We start from the raw sequence: 15822 nt of genomic DNA, 5'->3' as shown, positions 1-15822 counted from the left end.
CACTGCATAGTCTCACTACATAAATTAAATATAATTAATCTGTGTTAAAAATACAAATTAGTGCTTTTTTTCCTCTTTTTTGATGTTGTTTGACTAACATTCATGACACAGAAAGCAGCTGGATTATTAGGCTGCTGTCACTGAATGAGCGGATCCAAAATATTGTTACACAGCCGTTTTTTTCCCCTCATTTGTTTAGTTAACCTAAGCCATAAGCAACTGTGTGTTTTTTTTTTTTTTTGCATGTGTCCGTTCAGGCACAAATAAATGGGAAGAGAATGGCATTCGTTATTCACATGCATCTGCGTGGCTCTGTGTATGTGCGCACACATAAAACAGCCGCACGTTCAGAACTGAGTTCTCTTTCATGTGCTCAAATGGTTTAAAATCACTTGAATGTTTCAACTAACAGGACCTAAAACATGTTCAAATGATAAACTTTCATTGTATGGTTGTCAAAACACGTGTGTTTTGAACCGTGATGTCTGGTCCGTGCGGATTAACGATCCCCACTTGACATCGCACATCCTGTGATGTGACTATCACGGATGCGCACATCACAATATCGATGCTAAAATGATATATTGTGGAGCTCTACTTTCCAATGCGTATGTGTTGAGTGCCTGTGGTCATACACTTCTTGTTCTTGGTGTTTTTGTTACCTTAAGGTTTACAAGCTCAGCACAATTAGCATGCTAGCCTATACCATACACAATCAGACTTATTGGACTCAATGAGAAGACTGAATCATCAATGACAGTATGCAACACCATTTTTTACCTGGTGTGCGTTAAAATGGGTGAAGAATCCCAGATCTATAGAGAGCTGAAGTACCAACCACACAACTTCACAATGCGGCAACACTGTAGCATTCTGTCACTGAGTTTCGCATGAGCAAACACCACTGATTTTCTTCAGATGATGTTAAAGAGTTCAGAGAGCAGCGTCTGTGTTGTTCAGCAGGGTAATTAACCATCATGCTTTACTGAGCCCTTAATGACTCTACATTGGGGTCATATCTTCTGACACTGGCATCACACCTTCTTCTTTCACATTCTCACTTCCTCTACACTGTGAGCGCTCTCTTTAATTGCATTTCACTTCACTTCATCTTTTATCCTTGTTTGACCTCAGATCGTCTCTAGCGAGTGTGGAGAACTGTGCTAGCATCACCTCGGGTGACATGCTAAGAAAGACATCAAGAGAATGTCAAGACTCTGAAGATGAGTGACTGTGGGCGGAGAGAGAAACTGGGGAATATTTGAATGAGCCTGAGTGAGTGTGTGTGAAATGAGGTTTAATCGTGGCCTGCAGCCCGGTTGTACGTGTGTGCTAGCGCCCTTCAGAAAGCACAGGCCTTTTATGTAGCGCCAGACACTAGCACAGAGAGCTTGAGAGTCAGTGACGCATCACAGTATCAGAGATGGAGAAGAGAGGAGATTCTGCAGCCCTTCAGCAGTGGAACATAAATGAAGGATAAGTGAATGAGAGAAAAAACCAAAGCAATGAATGGGTGGTTTACTGTGATGGAATAACGGCGTTATAAATAAAAGGCGTTCATTTTTTTAGTAACAAGTAATCAAATGAATTCCATTTTCAATAATTCAAATAGTCTCTCTCTCTGTCATAGGACCTGCAAGGTTTTTCCTCTGGTGTGTGTGTTAGGGTGGGACACATAGGCAGACTGGTGATGACTGGTGTGTGACTAGAGATGATAGACCTACAAAGTGTTTTGTTGTAAAGAAATAGTACAGGTTAGTCGTACACAAATATAATTTTAAACTGATAATAATGCTCTGTGTGTGTCTGTGAGCATGCGAGCTGAGCGCGATCTCAAACCAGATTACCCTTTGTGACATGCTGGATCGAAAATATGTGAAAAGTTTTTTTCTGGTAAACTAGTAGTTGTTCATTTAAACCATTAGTTGATTAATCACATTTATATTCATTTAATTTCTTAAATACCATTATTATGAGCGTTTACGCTATATAGCACTCAAGCGCACGCATAAAGCCTGCCATAAAGAACCGGCAAAAGTAATGATTATGAATGTGACAAAAATAGCAAGGAGACATTTGAATTGTTTATTAATGAAATAATGTTTTCTGTGTCGGCTGTGAAGATGAAGTTGACATTGCTGACTCTCATCATCTCCGTATACTGGACGCACCTAGAGAGAATGCACATTTCATTCAGACTACATAAATCGGAGAGTAGCCGATTTCTTTTCGTTTTGAATAATTTTGTTTAAAAGTAGACATTTCAAGCTTTATAAAGATATATTTCTCATGTCTGTGAGGCAAGCAGACTATACGCTGAGTTTTGGTTCATTTAGCCTGTAAGATGCGCTCCAGTTCACTTGCAAGTGATCGTGCCGGCGCCTCCATGTCATGATTATATTGTCTGCTATATTTGCTTCTTATTTATTACATCCAGGCAATTGGTTGATGAAAAAATAATAAGGGGATAAATAAGAATAAAAGGGGTTAAATACACAAGGGAGGCTAATCAAAAGAAACGGAAACAGGTGCGTAACAATCAGTAACCAAGAAAACTAACTAGCGGCAGGGAAATGGGAACAAAGGAAACAGGTACATGAACTAGAACTATTGTGCAAGGAAATAAATGCATTCATTTTATTGTGCATCTCTGCCATTATGCAAACTGCCAAATTATGAGAAAGTTGTGAAAATATTTATTGTGTAGTGGCTTTGAAACTAGCCCATCACTGAAGAAACACCCAAACAAAATAAAGGCTGCAGAGAATGGCTGTCCACAGAAAGGCAAACCAAATGTTTCAAACTGGCATGAGGAACATCAGATGGTAACCTCCTTTTCTTTGGAGCAGTAATGGAAGTGACACACTTTGGAGGCAGACAGCATGTTCAGCACTTGGCTGCAAGCTGTTGGAATGGTCCGCATGTGACTCTGAACTGCCAGCTCAGCTTTTGACTTCCTGCATAAAAAAAAAAACTGTTCCATACGAGACCACTTTACAGAGCCCGGCTGCCAAACGACTGGGCCATTCATGAACTGTACAGTTGAATTAGCTTAATTCGAAAAATGTGTTGCAGAAAGCAAGCTGGGACATCGCAGGAAGAGAACGAGATCAATGACACCGGTCAAAGGGTTCCATGTTGCTTTCAAGTGGAAAGAAAGTAAACTGGGGACCTTCAGTTGTGGTAAAGCAAAATTGAAAATCTTGAAACAAAAAAACTAATATATATATATATATATATATATATATATATATATATATAAAAAAGTATTATCCGATTCTTACTTCTGGAAATGGGCAAGTTATATAATACAGCAAAAGGGGGGGTTTGGGAGATTTTAGCAGGAAAAATACTAAAAAGTTGAAGCTCTCACAAGAAACTAGGAATGGCAGTAAAAGTTGTATGACAGCTAAATTGGCAATGTTGACTGCTTGCATCATCACATTCCTCAACTAGATACTTTAAAGAAACAATGTTCATAACATTTTACGTACGGGTCGTAAAATTGAGACATTGACAAGCTGCCCCTAATAATTAGAAATGGCCAAATTGTACCTCCCAATATTTTAAATTCTTGCGCTGCTCTGCTGAACCTTGCTGCACTATGTTGTTAGGTTGACAAAAAGGTTTAAAAGTAACATTTTTAGTCTGGTCTGCCTCAGCGGTCTAACAGCACACGTCAATGTCAAAATGATTGAGATGGCCAATCAAATCAAAGTAGGCGGGATTTACATTCTTGCTCGTCTTCACACAGACGAGCATGTCAATCTTTCGCTTAATGCCATTGTGGCGACTCTATTCTTTCTGGTGAAATCACAATATAAAATGCTCTTGATATACTGTCATTGATGAACATCTTTGATTTTGATGAGGGAAAAAAAGAAAAAACCTATACTAGGGCGGATTAGAACACGGAACCTTTCACACGCTTAAAAATTTTACCACTAGACCATTAGGGAATTTGAATGCTAGTTGCAGATCTCAGTATTATATATATTATATATATCTCAGTATCTCAGTAAATATATCAATTTACTATGTATATTACTATAACTGTTTCAACATCTTAGGCATACAAATAAAACTACATGTGTGCATATTTTAATGCAAATTAATGCAAATATTATTTGCAAATAGTTCAAAAAAGATTATTTTCCAACTTGAATTAGACCTAGAATTTCATTCACTGTTCTGTTTTGCTTTATATATATATTTTGCTTTATATATATTTATTTTACATACATAAATGGGTCCTCCCCAATGTTCAAGGTTACGGCCTTATAAAATCTTGTGTGGTAGCTTCTAAAAGTCTTTACATCTGTCATAAGTAACTTTAAACTAAGGCGTTTCTCAATACCAAGTACTGCAAGTTTGGACTTGTGTCCTTGGTAGTTTGGACTTGGCAAGATAGGTTCAGAAGAAAGCTGGACTTCCAAATAAATATTATTTACAGTACATTAATATAGTGCAGTGAGCAGGAGTCACAAAAGCCAACAAACTTAGTGCAATGTGTCTTGAGGCATCAAGTATGATGTTCGCATGTAAAAAAGGTGTCTAACACAGACCAGACTACCCAGAAATGAATCTGTTAGGCGATCAGTATAACAGAACAGCTTATACAGGTATGACAACGCTCCTGTTATCACCTCTAAAATCCCAAAGTACACATCACATTTTCTCATTACTTCTCTTTCTATTGCCTCTTTTAACACTCTTCCCTGCCAAATAGATAATATCAGTAATTACACTCAGTTGGGAGGTAGTGAGGCGTCACTTCGACAGGTTAGTTCAATTTATGACTGCCTGGATTCCAACAACTCAATAAGCTGTAATAGAGGGACCTATTCACACTGTCTGATGAAAAGACACACAGGAACAGTCAGTTACTGAAATTACTATAAATTTACACCTTCCTAACTATTTGTTGCTACACTGTACCTTCTTTGCTTTAAAGGTCTTACTGTGAAATAAATCTTCAATGGTGTTCACCATTCTGCATTGACACTATGAAAGTAAAAATAGAAAAATGGCAAAAACTAAAATAACATACCAATTTTATCGATAAGCATATAGCTGTTGGATTAAGAAGAAGAGACAAAAACACAAGTGTTATGTGAATCTTGATATTTAAAAAAAAAAAAAAAAAATTCTGCCCTCAACCATCTACAAACAGTGATTCGCAGCATTCAGGGACTTGGCAGGGATGGGCGTCCTGGATTTATGAGGCAGACAGATTAGATCCAGAGTAAAATGGTCAGGCTTCAGATTTATAGAGTGGCAGGTTAACTGCTTTGACCCTGGTAAAACAGGACAGAGCAGAAACTAGAAGAGTGAATTAAAGTAATGTTCTTTTCAGCACACAGGCTTTATCTGTCATTACTCCCGCAGACAGACAGCTGTTCTGGGTGGACTGAGGAGAACAGAGGAGAGCCGCTTCCTGTGCTGGAACATAAACATCTCTAAGAATCAAGCCAGACAAACAATGTACAAGTATTCAAACTTAACTTCACCGGTCACTTATTACTGGTGATAAATATTACCTTCCATGAAAGTGTATTTTGTATTATTATTTATTTAAATGATATCAACATCATATATTATTTATTACAAATTTTTACAAGCTTTTACTAACTCTTTTCATTATTTAAAAATGTAAAAATTATTTAAAAAAAAAAATTTGTAAAATTATTATTTTTTTACTATTTAACTCAACACACAAATTTATTTAAAAAGGCTTAAAGGTGCCCTAGAACTTTAAAAAAAAAAAAAAAAGATGTAATATAAGTCTAAGGTGTCCCCTGAATGTGTCTGTGAAGTTTCAGCTCAAAATACCCCATAGATTTTTTTTTTAATTAATTTTTTTAACTGCCTATTTTGGGGCATCATTATAAATGAGCCGATTCAGGGCTACTGGCCCTTTAATTCTCGTGCTCCACGCCCACGGAGCTCGCGCTTGCCTTGAACAGTGCATAAACAAAGTTTACACAGCTAATATAACCCTCAAAATGGATCTTTACAAAGTGTTCGTCATGCATGCGTCGGATTATGTGAGTATTGTATACTGTTATAGTGTTTACATTTGATTCTGAATGAATTTGAGGCTGTGCTCCATGGCTAACGGCTAATGCTACACTATTGGAGAGATTTATAAAGAATGAAGTTGTGTTTATGAATTATACTGCAAGTGTTTAAAAATGAAAATAGCGATGGCTCTCTTGTCTCCGTGAATACAGTAAGAAACGATGGTAACTTTAACCACATTTAACAGTACATTAGCAACATGCTAACGAAACATTTAGAAAGACAATTTACAAATATCACTAAAAATATCATGTAATCATGGATCATGTCAGTTATTATTGCTCCATCTGCCATTTTTCGCTATTGTTCTTGCTTGCTTACCTAGTCTGATGATTCAGCTGTGCAGATCCAGACGTTAATACTGGCTGCCCTTGTCTAATGCCTTAAACATGGGCTGGCATATGCAAATATTGGGGGCGTACACCCCGACTGTTACGTAACAGTCGGTGTTATGTTGAGATTCGCCTGTTCTTCGGAGGTCTTTTGAACAAATGAGATTTATATAAGAAGGAGGAGGAAACAATGGAGTTTGAGACTCACTGTATGTCATTTCCATGTACTGAACTCTAGTTATTCAACTATGCCAAGGTAAATTAAATTTTTCATTCGAGGGCACCTTTAAAGTGCCCCTTTATGCTTTTTCGAATATTGGGCTCTATTTTGGGCTAGGTGCATGGTATAAAAGGGTTGTCCCTATTCTCTTAATGAGTCATGGGTGTGTTTTGGGCATAACATTAAATAAACCAATCAGATTTTTATCTCCCATTCCCTTTAAAAGCCAGTTGCGCTCACACCATGGCAGAATTTGCAAGTGGAAAAACTTAACGCCAGTGAGGAAACCATCTACAGGACAAGCATTTTTATCTTTATGCACACAATTATAGTCTTTTACATTGTAATCCTTTTATTTTTAATGCATGGTGTGTTTGTGTGCTGCTGCGCGTCACTGTGTGTGTAATAAGCAGGGTGTACGCACGTTGTGTACACGCATATAGACGCATATTACTAACGCGCTCTTTAAATAACAAAACAAATATTGCGCCATTGACTTTAGACCAGGTTTCAGTTGGTCAGTGGCACAGTCATTTTCAGTTGCCTCAAAATAGCAACACGCCAACAATGCACCTGAAAATACCTAGTTTTCAGACCAGCACACCCATGGGTGCAAATGAATTTGCTATTCAAACAATGTAGCGCAAGACGTGAAAATGATAACTGCGTTGGGCTGAAATGAGCAAAGAACACTTGCATTGCACCAGGTGTATGATAGGGCCTCTAACCTTTCATGCAGTTTGTAACACAGCTGTTTGTGAATACTAAAGGTCTGCAAAGTTTTAAAGATCAAAGTGCACGACAAATAAAGTTATTGTCTCCTAAAACAAAGAATAAATTCTGAACTGCTGAAACGAGTTCCATTCTCACTTCATGTTACATATATTAGCATAATGCCAGCCTATGGTCATCACTGGCTACCCATTAACAACATCTACTTGACTGTAGTTGTAGCTGAAGACTGGAAGAGTTTGGTTTGTGTTGTTGACATGTCAAGAAAATGCTGTTTTGTCCACTGTGAATCCACTTTGATGCAATTCAAAAGGATGAGGACTCAGGCTAGAATTTATACGGAGAAAACCAACGTCATCGTTACTGTTCGTATCATTGTGTGTATCAAGTGCTGAGGAAGATCCTGAGCTGTAATTCAGATATGGTAATGGTGGTTTTGTTTCTGACACATGCTGTGAGCGGTCGACCAATCACAACAGACTGGGCCGTCTGACCAATAAGTGCAGAGTAGACTCAAGGAAAGGAGGGGTTTAGAGAGACTAAATCTTCGAAATGAGGTGATGTGCACTGATTATTATGAGAAAATTAAAAGTGCTTTTTGACCTTGGATGCATGTAAACCTATTGTAGGAGACTCCAACACACAACATGACCTTTAAAATAGTATGAGATGGGCACGTTAAAAAAAATAGGAAATAATAGAGACACGTTTACTTAGAAAATCTATGGAAAAGTAGCAAAAACACGTTCTGTGTGTTCATGTATAATCCTTGCTGTAGAACTATAGTGACTTCAAAATCAAATGACTTTAATTTAATTTAAAAAAAAAAAAAACATTTTATTTATATAATGATTATTTATATTGCAATATATTGTCTTTGTACTTGCCCTTGACAATTTATTGGTAATTTGGGGTCTTTCACATAAGCAGATTTTTTGGGTTATTTGTTGGTCGTTTTGTAATGCCAGCTGAGTGAAGCGAGCCAAGTGACAAAAGTTTTTACTAAATTTTAGTCAACAAGTTCTTTTGAAGGTTTGACCTAGATGTGCTTCTGGCAAAGTCCAGGAATTCAGTGTTCACCACAGTAATGTCTCACAAAAACGGTTTATCACAAGAATAAACCAGTCTAATTAACCATAAAAGCAACAAGAATGTCGAAGAAACTCTGTGAACAGAGGAAACGTCCGACTGTTCAAATGCTGCTGATGCTACAAGCAGGAAGGGATCAGCCATCTTTGGGCTGACAATTAAAAAGCCACAAGTCCTTTATACCACAGCCCTGGTATTTCCTCTTTCTTCAAAAGTGAAGGTGGCTGTGGTAACAGGAGACATGTAGGACTTTGCACACAGATTGCCATGCTCTCTGTTTTCAATTACACCATCCTCAAGAACAGGAAAACACCCAAAAAGTCTTGAGTACTGACGTATTCTGTCTCAGATTAACCAATAAATGTGATTAGTCACTTGCTGGAATGAACGAGACATAGTTTCAAATGTACAAAACATTTTACATTAAGCTGCGGTGCTCATGCGACCAATGCAAGTTCAGATCCGACTTGCAACATTTCCGATTCCCGTTTCACCTAAAAGGTTCCTCAACATTTCCTGTCCTAATTATACTCTCTTATTAATAAGAAGAGTTGCACAAAGGGCAGAAATTGTGAAGTAGGAGGCCCTTTATGACTCTGCAGATGGCTTTTGGGTGGCATGTGGAAAAAATCAGCCACATATGATGTGAAACACCCCGTGTAAAGAGATCCACGTTCTCCGGGTTGAGTTACGCCCCACGGCACATGTAATATGGTTTCGTAATAAAAACACCCATGAGAGAACTACAGGCCCTGGTTCAGGTTATAGTAACATATGATGAATCATTATGGCCTCTGACTGAAACGTGTTTGTGTGCGTTTTATTATGGGACATGTAGCCAAGCCTGGGGAAATGCGTCTTACCATGTGATAGTTGACGATTTCCTGAAGGCTCTCTCCACACTTTTCAAGACATTCCTGAAATGAAGCAAATAACCGAAAAATCAACACAGCTCATGAGGGTCTGACTGTTATCCGAGTCATTTGACTTGGATCATTTAGAAATAAATACTTGTCTGGGAAACTTACTGAGATCATCTCCTCCTTTTTGCAGTGGTGAGACAAGTCTCGAATGCCATTGACAAAGAGTTTATTAGCACTGACGTACACACGACCCGCTTCGATCATACCACTGCATAGCTTCACCAACTGATAGACAGAAAACACAACATCAGTGTTTAGGGTTATACCAGACAGTTTAAAGTCAATGTGAAACAGCTTGCAAATTATAAATCCCAGTTTTTACACGTACACTAGGGTATGCGTACAGTACATGCAACATATATTTCTTCATCAGCATATAGTCATGGCCAAAAGTTTTGGAAGTAAATTTTGTGTTTCACAAAGTTTGCTGCTTCAGTATTTGTAGATTCTTCTTTCATGTTTCTATTGTACACTAGAAAACAATGATAATCATAAGTTTTAAAGTCTTTAATTGGCAAAAGGTTCAATATTTGCAAATAGATTTACAGTGTTGACCCTTCTTCTTCATAATTTGCTCTGACATCCTGGATATCAGCTTCTGATAATCTGAATGATGGCGATGCATTCTTGCTTACTGGTGCTCGGAGTTGATCACAATTTGTGGGCTTCTGCTTGTCCGCTCGCCTTTTGAGGATTAACCAAGTCCGTCATTATGACTCTTGCCTTGTGACATGGTTCTCCATAATGCAGGAAAATGCACAGATCATCACCAAATTGCTCCTGGATTGTTGGGAGAAGTTGCTCTTGCAGGGCGTTTTAATGCCATTCTTTATTCCTGGCAGTGTTTTTGCCTTGGATGAAAAGCAACTCCATACACGGATGGTCTCAGGATGCTTCACTTTTGGCATGACACAGGACTCATGGTGGCGTCTACCTTTTCCTCTCCGAGACACTCGATATTCCAGATGTCCCAAACAGTCGGAAGGGGGCTTCATCAGAGAAAATAACTTTGCACCAGTCTTCTGCTGTCCAATCCTTATACTACCTGCAGAATTTCAGTCTGTTCTTGATGTTCTCTTGGAGAGAAGTGGCTTCTTTCTTGCCGTTCTTGACACCAGGCCGTTGTCCAAAAGTCTTGGCCTCACTGTGCAGTTCTGCACTGGTGGTGATAAAATTCTGTAGCCGAGTTCTGAGGAGGAGACATCCTGGCGCTTGATGAACACTCTGGTACATCCTGAAGCCTTCTTCACTGCAGTTGAACTTCTCTTCTTCTCTCCAAGTTCTTGATGATCCGGTTCTTTCAGGTGCAATATTTTTTGCAGCAATTTCCTTGCATGTGAGGCCATTTTGATGCAAAGCAATGATGACTGCGCATCTTTCTTTGGAGGTAACCATAGCTAACACAAGGACACAGTGATTGGAAGCATTTCTTTCCTCCATTGTGGCAATCAGTCTGCTCCAGTAACCCAATCAGAATGACAGACTAGTACTTGTTCACTCTTTCCCATGTGCTGAGGATATGGTGTTAGCTGGTCATTTTGTGCCAAGGCCAAAGAAACTGAAATTTGGGTTTTTGTGATAAAGTTGGGGTAAATTGAGGTTGATTGGGACACTTTATTTTTTTTTTTGGCCAAATGAAGTTTGTTTCACAATAATTTAGAAACAATGTGAATCATCACTACAACAACTGAAGCAGCAAACTTTGCAAAAAACAAAATACAAAAATGTAGCTTTACATTTATTATTTAAAGCACACTGTAAAGGGTTAGTTCACCAAAAATGGAAATTTTGTCATTAATTACCCACCCGCATGTCGTTCCACACCTGTAAGACCTTTGTTTGTCTTCAGAACACAAATTAAGATATTTTTGATGAAATCCGATGGCTCAGTGAGGCCTACATTGACAGCAAGATTATTAACACTTTCAGATGCCCAGAAAGCTGCTAAAGACATATTTAAACAGTTCATGTGACTACAGTGTAGAGTTAATTTCGTCAGACGAGACGAAATATGTTCGTCAACGACCTTTTTTTCATGACTAAGACGAGATGATGACAAGACTGCACCACTGTCCAAAAACGCTGACTAAGACTAAATTAACATGCATTATTGTTGACGAAAAAAGACGAGACGAAAATGTTTTGTATAAAATAAAAACTAAGATAAAATCTCTCTTCATTTTCGTCTACAATCGTCTCTGCTTTTTCATCAGCTGTTACGCCTTTAAAATATTCAGAACGAGTTCGCGGCTTCGCGCTGTTGCTCAAGTTAAGCCTCGTTGAGGCCTTGTTTACACTGCATGCATGTGCGGCTCGTTACGGCTCCAGCAAGGTGTTGTTCCGTCCTCTGCGCGATGTCAACTCAAAGAAATTTCAAGTTTTTCAACTTCGAATCTCTTGTCGTCAGTTTCTAGTGATGTAAAATATGAGCGGGAGTTTACACAGGGTGATTATTTTGACTTTGTTTTGTATTTGAGCTGCGCGTCTTGGAGGCGAGGCGCCTATCTTTAGAGAAGCGGCGCGTCGAGCCGCTTCTGGGACGCTTCTCAAACGCACCGCGGCGCGGCTGGTGTAAATACAAGCATTGACTAGAGTGGCCGTCTATCAGATCCGGTAGCCGCGTCGCAGCCGTAACGAGCCGCACACGCGTGCAGTGTAAACGAGGCTTTACAGGTCTCATACGCCTGTGGCTGCAACACGAAACTGCTGAACCATAGACTGTAAAAAAAGAACACTGAACACATCCAAAGCGAACACGAGTGACGAGCGACGATGACATGCTAGCTTTTGAATTGTATTGGTTAAAATAAAATACTCTTCAGAACAGGTTAATCATTTGTGAATGTGTCTCCTAAATCAGAAATTGAAAACCAGACACGTTTAACATTTGCATTCAACAAAAATCTTTCAACAAGTGTATTTTGTCAGGTAATTATGACATTTAACCAATGTTTGAGATATGTGAAACACTTTTTTTTTACTGAAATGTTTATCAGTAATAATCTCAGTAATAATGTATTATTTTTTTTAAAAAAGACTAAAATTTTTGACTAAAACTAGACTAAAATGACAAGACGTTTAGTGGACTAAAACTTGACTAACAAAAAAAGATATGTGAATGACTAAATATGACTAAAACTAACAAGGACATTTGGCTAAGACTAAATTAAAAATAGGTGACGAAATTAACACTACTACAGTGGTTCAACCTTAATGTTATAAAGTGACAAGAATACTTTTTGTGTGCCAAAAACCCCCAAAATAACAACTTTTTTCAACAATTTCTAGTGATGGGCGATTTCAAAACACTGCTTCATGAAGCTTTGAAGCTTTACAAATCTTTTGTTTCAAATCAGTAGGTCGAATCGCATATCAAACTGCCAAAGTCACATGAACTATTGAAATTTCAAAAGCCTTGTTTACCGAAATCACGTAACTTTGGTGCTACGAACCACTGATTCTAAACAAAAGATTCGTAAAGCTTGGAAGCAGTGTTTGGAAATCACCCATCACTAGATATTGTTGAAAAGTCGTTATTTTTTTTTTTTTTTTGGGGTGCACAAAAAGTATTCTCGTCGCTTCATAACATTAAATTTAAACCATTGTAGTCACATGAACTGTTTAAATATGTTTTAGTAACTTTCTGGGCACTGAAAACTGAAATGATCTTGCTGGCCTCACTGAGCCATCAAATTTCATCAAAAATATCACAATTTGTGTTCTGAAGATGAATGAAGGTCTTACGGGTGTGGAACGACATGAGGGTGAGTAATTAATGACAGATTTTTCATCTTTGGGTGAACTAACCCTTTAAGTACTTTGATACCACAGCAAAAAAACTAGCCTATCTAATAAAGTTCAAACATTATTAAAGGCAAGTGAACAGTCAGTAAAAGATGAGAACAAATACACTAATCACAAGCATAGATAAATACAATATAACAAAGTTACAAATAAAGTAAGTCTAACTGGATTGTATTCAGGTATAGACATGTAATAAATAGTTAGGCATAAATGTAATAAAACTAATTTGAAATAAATGGCCTTCAACGATATTTTTTTTCAAAAATTGGCTATGATAGTTTTGTCAAATAAAATGTTGTAGGGCTGTGTGATCTTGCATTCAGTTTGCGCTACATTTAAATTGTTAGTGTATGTACACAGACGCGCCTCTTTGGTCTAGCTTTTATTTGAGCATCTTACACTAATTTTGTGCTAATTAAAAGTATCTGGCTTTTTGTATTGCAAAAAACTTGCAACAATAAGCAAACGTTGCCCTTGTATGCAGATTTGAAAGCTTCTAATAATACCCTGAAGCAGCAAAGAGCTACAAGACTGCAGTTTCCTGAAGTAAATCTTCAGCATCCTAATGCTAAATGGGTTTCTTTCTCAATCTCCATTAATCCTGTATGGCGTACAAGCTGGGATTTAGCTCGGTGCACATTTATTATGCTGTTTTATCCATGCGCTAGTTCTTAGTTAGCTCAGCGTTCAGAAGGCCTCAAACTTACATTTCAATTAAATGAGGCAAAGACACTGCAAATGACAAACTATACACTATGTACTACTTAACCATCTAGTGAGATTTTTTATGGTTATTTTATCATGAAGGATCAAGATAACTTCTGATTTTAGCCAATCTATCCTAAGACCAGAGGAGGTGATGTACTTTTGTAATTCTGAAACGAATAACCGTATACCTATAGACTAATACAGGATGAATAAATTCTTTGGATTGATTCATGCCATGTATCATCTGAAATTTGTTCTTCCATTTCTTTTTCACACCTGAAGTGATTTCAAATAGATTTTATGCATACCTTATCTAGCTTGGCTTCTATTTCCACAACATCAGTCTCAACTTCATCGATATTCGCCCTGCAAAGACACAAGAGAAAAACATTATCCATTAGATGATAGATTTATCACAGTCATTTCTGATTGGTGATATCAAAGGACAAACAAAAAGTTTTTGGCGGACATTTCACAACCTGAACCAACCTTGCCTGCTTTCTCATAAAAAGACCTTAATGACAAGTTGAAAAGTTTTTTGAAGTGAATTTCGCCTCTTTTTCTGACAAAATCTATTTAACCACTCAAAAACATGTTTGTTTAGTCTTAAAATGAGGATCTGTGAGGAAAGTGAGAAAAAAAAAACAATTGGATATTCACACCACATGACCATTTTGATGTTTACATTTACATTTCAGTAAGTTTTGCTGATTTGCGTAACAACTCATGTATCCATAAATAGCATTATGTTTTCAGGGAATCACACCACATGACATTTTACAACTAGAACTAACCTTGCCTTGTCATAAAGAGAAAAAAAAAACATTAAGGAGAAATTGTATAAGAAATAACATTCAAAGATGATGCCAAGCTATTTTTAAGAATTAAAATGTTTTTTCCTCATGATATCAGGACTGTTGTATTGCCCTCAGATTTTTTATTTTTTTGCCACCCAATAAATAACAAAAACTGACTGCATGAACTGTCCTGACCTATAGTTGATCCCAGAGCCAGTTTGTTCCCAATACAGTTTGCAATAGAAAGATTGTATCAATTCACATCTTCACACTCTTTCTCACTGCAGCAAGCATGCTCTGTGATTAGGTTACACCGATATGAACATTCATTTCATAAATGCCTGACGACATACATATATCTAATCTCATGCTCTCTAAAAGCCTTCCTAACCCAGTTTAGATTCCAGCTAAAAGCTATTGCTCTTCGTCAGCTCACCACAGTTGGTGAATATTTGAAGAAACACTGTTGAGTCCCTCACCAGCCCTCCACAGCTCATCCTTCCACACAGCACGCTCTGTTACTTAGATTTATCACATCAGCAAACTCAAGCCGAGCCGAGAAAAGAGTCCAGGCATGAAGCATATGTGTGGCTCTACATGCAGCTTTGCAAATACATCTGTGACATCCCACCTGATAATCTTTCTATTCTATGGTATATATCGAAGTATCATGGTATTATCATGACAGTACTGCTACAGTACATGTTTTGTAATAAATTTCAACCATTTATCAGGAAATATCTGTTTAACCATTGCTAAAACCCACTCAAAAACAGTTTGTATATTTTAAATCTTAAAATTGAGGATCTTTGAGGAAGTATAAACAAAACTCCAGGATGAATCGAAATTTAAAGGCAGGGTAGGCAAAAAATTGTGTTCCAAATTTGTTTAAACTTTCTATATATATCCATGCATAATTAAAATGTAAGAACTCTGATAAAAAGAGTATAAAAATCGAGTGACTCTAGACCGTTTAATCTGTATTAAACACAGCTCATTATTTCCATCCGGGACGAAACATAGGATTGGCTGTCACTCTCTCGCAACCATGGCAACCACCCTTTTGCCACACATGACCTGCCCACTTGCGCGCGCACGTTTGATTTGGGGAATTCAAGAGGCACGCGATCCTAGGA

At 37.7% G+C, this 15822-nt stretch overlaps 1 protein-coding gene across 1 annotated transcript in view; it reads right to left on the bottom strand.

Moving 5' to 3' along the window:
- Window positions 1–15822, bottom strand: part of acap3b (ArfGAP with coiled-coil, ankyrin repeat and PH domains 3b) — a 104464-nt gene that overhangs the window by 39369 nt on the left and 49273 nt on the right. The window contains exons 2-4 of the mRNA XM_067388616.1: window positions 14198–14255; window positions 9483–9602; window positions 9318–9371 (exon numbers count right to left, since the gene is read on the bottom strand). Of these exons, the coding sequence (XP_067244717.1) occupies window positions 9318–9371; window positions 9483–9602; window positions 14198–14255 (232 nt within the window). The remainder of the gene's footprint in view (window positions 1–9317; window positions 9372–9482; window positions 9603–14197; window positions 14256–15822) is intronic.

Source organism: Chanodichthys erythropterus, chromosome 6 (assembly GCF_024489055.1).
Source record: "Chanodichthys erythropterus isolate Z2021 chromosome 6, ASM2448905v1, whole genome shotgun sequence".
NCBI classification, from domain to species: domain Eukaryota; kingdom Metazoa; phylum Chordata; class Actinopteri; order Cypriniformes; family Xenocyprididae; genus Chanodichthys; species Chanodichthys erythropterus.
This window is presented reverse-complemented; position numbering and strand designations above follow the sequence as displayed.